General features: G+C 36.0%; 1 protein-coding gene across 1 annotated transcript in view; it reads right to left on the bottom strand.

Annotated features, from left to right (window-relative positions):
* LOC110033637 (increased DNA methylation 1-like) overlaps positions 1-6,000 on the bottom strand; it is a gene marked incomplete at its 3' end in the record, with an annotated part of 31,159 nt that overhangs the window by 7,630 nt on the left and 17,529 nt on the right. The window contains 2 exon segments of the mRNA XM_020737683.1: positions 651-737; positions 1,136-1,377. Of these exon segments, the coding sequence (XP_020593342.1) occupies positions 651-737; positions 1,136-1,377 (329 nt within the window).

The following is a 6,000-nucleotide window of genomic DNA, read 5'->3' as shown; positions in this document are numbered from 1 at the left end:
CGAAAGTCAAGTTGAACATAAAAACGGCCGACAAAATAAACACCTAGACTTCTTTAATATTCCATTTTTTACTAATATGACTCTAAATTAGGTTCAATCTTAAGAAAAAAATAAGCTGATTTTTTTTAAAAAAAAATTAAACAGAAAAAATTATATCAACAAAATATATTCTTGAAAGTAAAATTAAAAAAAAAATAAAATAAAAGTAATGTGAAACGAGCTCTTAGTGGACAACAGTTAAAGTACAATATTTGTTCTCCTAAGTGCAAGAAGCAGCCTGCTTAGCTTAGTAACCCTATAGCAAGCGCAAAACTTCTGCATAAACCATAATTGCCCTGTTAAACCAATTCCATAATCCTAGTCGAGGGGTATTTGACAATTGCAGCACACCAACCCTTTTCGCAGGGCAAAAATTCTTCCTCCCCGGCGATACTATGCATGTAAAAATGGCATGTGATGCCTTGAAAATATCTTGTCAAAAGCTACCAACAATTTATAACACATTTAGTAGAAGAAATCCGAAATTTAAAGTTATCAGGACAATTACAAGAAATTAAGTGAAAGGACCAATTGTAGATTTGAAGTTAATAAAAGCAGATAATCACATATGAAATGGAAATCAAGAACAATATTTTACATTTAGCTTATACCTGATTGAAGCAACAGAAAAGAGTTCATCATCCCTCCCCAAGGCCACAGTATAAAATCCTTGATAGTTCACCTGCGATAATTTTGACCTGAAAACGGTGCAAAGAAAAAGGTAAATCCGGTGCGAGTTCTATAAACTACATCGCAAGTCAAGTAAAATCACAGTAAGCAGTAAAGATTAGGGGCACTTACATATGTAGCACACAATTCTCATCTATTTACATCTCACACCTAAACTTTCATATTTACACACATCACTCAAATCTTTAATATCACATCAAAAATAGCATTATAATCATTTTTAAAAAGTGAAAGACAAATTTTCATGCATAGTTTAAACAACCAAAGTTCCATGTATGTAAACATAAAAGTTTAGATGTTAGAAATGTAAATACATAAGCATTGCTAGCTACATATGCAAATTTCCCTAAGGATTGTTATTAGCCATGCATGAACTATAACGCAAAAAGATATTGGAAAAACTCACCTCAAGTTGTACAAGATGAGAGAAAGCATATTTTTGCCTGTTCTGGGATCCAACATGGGAAGAAAGCTTTCTTCCATAATGGACAAGGCAACAGCTAACTTTGTGTTGCATTCAGCCATCAAAGCAGTCTTCTGTGTAGAAAGAACTTTTTCATCATCATGAATGCATTTCAAAACAGTCCAGCATAATCCATCATTCAAGCAATTCGTCATTCCTACAAGTGATTGCAGTCCAGTGTAAACCTATCACATCACACAGAATGTAAAGTTATTGGAATATACAAAAAAAAAACAGTAGTTAATTTTAATCAGAATCCGTGAATAACACCCAAGGAATAGAGCGTAAGAGAGAGAGAGATGCATGGTGAATGAATAGTAATTTATGCGAAGTGTGTAACCCTTTTTTTCATAAAATGATCCTCTATTTATAGAGAAAAGGGATACAATATGTGAAGGTATTTCTATTACCATGCTTCAGTTAAGGATGTCTAGGTTATTCTAGGTCTTTTAAGTATGTGGGCCCAGATTTTCGTTACTCTCTGGTGAGACTGGCGAGACCTTAATAGGTGTTGTTGGTTGGCTAAGCTAATGAGATCTTGTTAGGCCTAACTAGTCGGCAAGGTTTGGTAGCCATTATCGGTTTACTTACCTCTTATTGGCAAAGGATTGGTAAGATCAAGTTGGTCAGCTATGTCTTACTGATCGGTTAATGGGACCAACCATCAAGCTCCGATCCCTCATAAGGAATTTCCGTCGACAAAGAAAAGTTAGGATATTGGACAGATAGTAAATCACCATAATCTGATAAGCAATCACCCTTAGACGAAGAAATCCTGAGAGATGGCTGAGAATTGCCCAAATGATTCTTGATGTTGTTTGAGGAGACCGTTGGGTGTTTCAAATAGAACTATAGGTCCCGAGTGATTAGCTTCTTCATTGGGTTGGTTTCATCGTAGGGAATGGCTTGAGTCACTCTATGCTTCACTTCCAGTCGAACAGCTCATGTTCGGGCCATTCAGTTGCCTTAGTTGACCTTAGTCTTAATACCTCCGATCAGACAATTGGATCTTTAGGTCCCCTGCCGGCAGACCTCTCTTTGATATACGTAGTCCCGTCTGCATCGTTGTATTTCATTGAAATTCGTGTTAGCATGTTTTCTAGATACATACTTAGTTCCTCTATTCTTTTACTTTTTGGAAGATCTACTGCGACAAGATTAAAAGAATTTAATGCAAAAAGTAAATTTCATTTATGATAAATTAATGATTCAATAATTGAACTCTCTGAATTTCTATGTTTTACATTTCTATATATAGATTGATTGATCTCCCTTATCTTCCTTATCTTCTCCCTTCTCCACACCAGCTCCTGGTATGAGCCCAACCAGGAACTTCAGGATCTCAAGATCAATCCTTACTATAAGGTCCAATCCTTCACTCCCCACACTATCTCCATCTCTCGTCATCTTCGATTACTTGGACTCTCTTCTAGGTCATACAAACCATGAACAATTCCCTTCCTCCTTTAGCCTTGATTTAGATCTATCAAATCACCAAGATTGGGATCTTCTTCGTGCGGCGGCTCGACTACAGCACGTGTGGCAGCGGCGGCATGAAAAGGGGGTTGTTGTAGTTGCCTGGATAGATGGCGACAGCGGCCTGAAGGGAGACAACTGGCGCTAGACCCTAATATGTCTCCCGCACGTGAAGCAGGGGAGGATGGACATGGGAAAAGTCTCCCATACTGAATGCGGGTGCGTCTCCCGCACAAATTGTCATGGGTAGACGAAATAAAAGCAACTAGTCTGGAAGTCGGGAGATGTGATCAATGAGGATAGGGAGCAACAAGGAATGTGATCGATGTGACGGATCTAGAAGATAGGGAGAAGGTAGAGACTAGGGTTTGGCTCTGATACCATATTGAAAGTAAATCAACCAAAAATTAGGTATTTCATTCAACATATGTGTTTAACTAAAGTTTACAACCTTTCCAAACAAACCCGATAAAACCCTCTTATTACACATAACTCTCAACACAATCCATCAATAAAAGATGATGAACACTTTCACTAACACATTACATGCCAGAACACATATCAAATGATTTGGTTGTAGATGGGCCTAGAGACAAATATTAAATTTGCACGGGGAGGACACTCCACCATTTTAAAGGAAAAATGGTGGATGCTCAAATATAAAAAATCCGCTCAAAGAGATCATGCCAAGCTAGCAACATTCATTAACTGCATTGTTGGCAAAGCCAGCAAGAATGGCACTTACATAGAAGCAGTTGATGAGCATAGAAAGAATTTTGCAGACGTCAAGGAGACATTGGTTGAGCATCGAGTGTAAGTTATCAATTGTTTGTCAAAAAGAAGTTGTTGCTAGTTGGCCAAGAGGCTAAAGTCAGCAATTCATCAATAGGAAGTTGTCAGCAATTGGTCAAGAGGAAAAAGCTAGCACTTCTTTGGAAGAAAATCGTTGACAATTTGTTGAAACGAAGTCGACAATAACGTGCCAAGAGAAAAAAGTCTACAGTTGGTCAAGGGGACGTTGCCATCAATTTGTTAAGAATCAAATCTAGAATGCACAGGGCCCAAATCAGCCAGATCAAACTCAATGCCATTATCACATATGAAAATTCATCCAATGGATCCAATGTGGACATCAACACTTTTAATGGTGTTCAATTCACACATCACTTTAGTCGGCTAAGATGGCGCAATATTAAGCTCTTCCAAGCATTGAGAGTTTAGCTATCTTGGATAGGAGATCAATGTTCTATCAAAACCTTGAGTCAAACGGGAGAATTTTACATAGCTCAATAATAAAGATTCTCATTATATTACATTACCAAATAATGATCATATGAAAGGCTATTAACAAGATAGGGGTTTCCCCAGGAACAAAAATAAAGATGGATCATGATTTTGCAATTATTAAAAAACCTAAGGATTTGCGGTGCCTTCATTTTCACGCTAAAGAATTCTCTTGGGATTGATTATCCCTCGATTAGCACACAAACTATTTGGATTGGAGGCATCTTGCCTTAGAAACCATGAAATTCTTAGGATTGATGCAAGAGACTTGCAATGAAATTCTCTTCTTTAATAGTGGATTAGATACTCTTCTTCTTTAAACGTAACTTCAGTTACGATGAAGCTAAACAACATAAATTTGGCATATATATGTTTTGTGCTCTCTTTTTCTTTTTGTGGATGCATTTTCATTTTTCTCAATCATGGCGACATTTCCACTTTGAGTTATTTGACACCCGCATACAACACATCTAAAGTATGTATTTATTTATTAAACTCTACAATAAAATCACATGATTGCAATGCTTCTTGACCCTCACGTAGAGCATCTTACAATATAGAATTTTCTAATACAAATCAAACATGAAGTGTAAAAATCATACAACAAACACAAAAAACCTCATAAGTTACAAACTATCAATCTTTAATAATCATTCATTATTTTTAATGAAAATAGAAAATACAACTAAGACAAATACAAATTTTGTCTTAACACACATAATTTGTTCTTTTGATAGATTTAGCGTTTTGAGATTTATATTATTTATTTTTTACTTTCAAGGAAACTTTGACCTCAACAATTTGTTTAGTTGATATTCATTAAGTAAATATTGGCATAATTATTGTAGCTCTCAATAGAGAAACACATGCATCATCAAATCCAAGTTGGTTCCCTAGTAGCACACAAGTTAACTTAATTTTGGCACAAAATTAGTATTTTTATTTAGAAATAGCACAATAATGACTTGGATGTGAATGCCATTGTAGGTAATGATAACATAAAAGAATCCAAATCATTGGTTAATAGTTAAGCATATAAAGTTAAGTTATATTAATTAAAATTGAATTAATACCATAACTTTTAGGATTACCAACTTACAAGCATTTATCTCAACTTTTTGTATGATTTTTAAATAATATAATTTTTATAGCAGTTGATTTCCTAAGATTTTAATATGAAGCCTTTCAAATTTTAAACAAGACATTATGTTAAATCAAGATTTGAATCATCTACCTCTCTAATTCCAATATTTATTTGACTTGTAATTTACAGTTTGCCATTAATTTGGTGGATATTTTGGTTGATAAATTTAACTCTTATTGTTAATAGATTATGGTCAGTAGTTGTTTGATGGGTGCAAACAATGTTCGAACTAATGCTAATTTATTTCCTTGTATTCATATATGGCATTGTAGCTAAGATTCAATCTTTTCATTTCCTTTTAGAGGTGTAACTAAGTCAAATAGACTCCTGAGGCAGCTCGGGCTCTACTCAATAAAATACTAAAGAGTTAAACTTGATGAGCTAACTAGTCAAGCTTTAGCCTTCCCCAAATCAACTGGTTAGTTCATGAGTGGGCTCTGTTAAACAACATAGGTATAAAATACACTTAAAACTTAGGGCCCGTTTGGGGCAGCTTATTGGGAGCGGCGGCGTTCTGAAAATTTCGCCTCCCTGTTTGATAAATGCGTTCGCACGGGCGTTTTCCTCCCGCACTGCGTCCGCGTTCGATAAAACATATATGTCGTTCGACGCAGTGCGAGCCTCGCGTCCCGCGTTAGCGATCCGCATTGCCATAGGAATTCCGGAGGTGCCCTCGATCTCCCTTCCCTTCTCCCTAGTTGGTTTCTTTTCTGGTTCGTCGCCCTAGAAGAGATCGAACATTCTTCCTTTCCAATTTTCTTTCCTGATCATCAGGTATCCTTTCGATTTCCCTAGTTGCAATCCTTAGAATGCTTCTTTGCTCTGATCTTCTTTCTGAGAAGTGTAGATGCAAGAAATGAAAAAAAAAAATTTCAGGGGAAATATGATGACATTAAGGGTTTTT

Source organism: Phalaenopsis equestris, unplaced genomic scaffold, assembly GCF_001263595.1.
Source record: "Phalaenopsis equestris unplaced genomic scaffold, ASM126359v1 Scaffold001241, whole genome shotgun sequence".
Classification (NCBI taxonomy): Eukaryota; Viridiplantae; Streptophyta; class Magnoliopsida; order Asparagales; family Orchidaceae; genus Phalaenopsis; species Phalaenopsis equestris.
The sequence above is the reverse complement of the archived record's forward strand: the minus strand, read 5'-3'. Positions and strand labels throughout refer to the sequence as shown.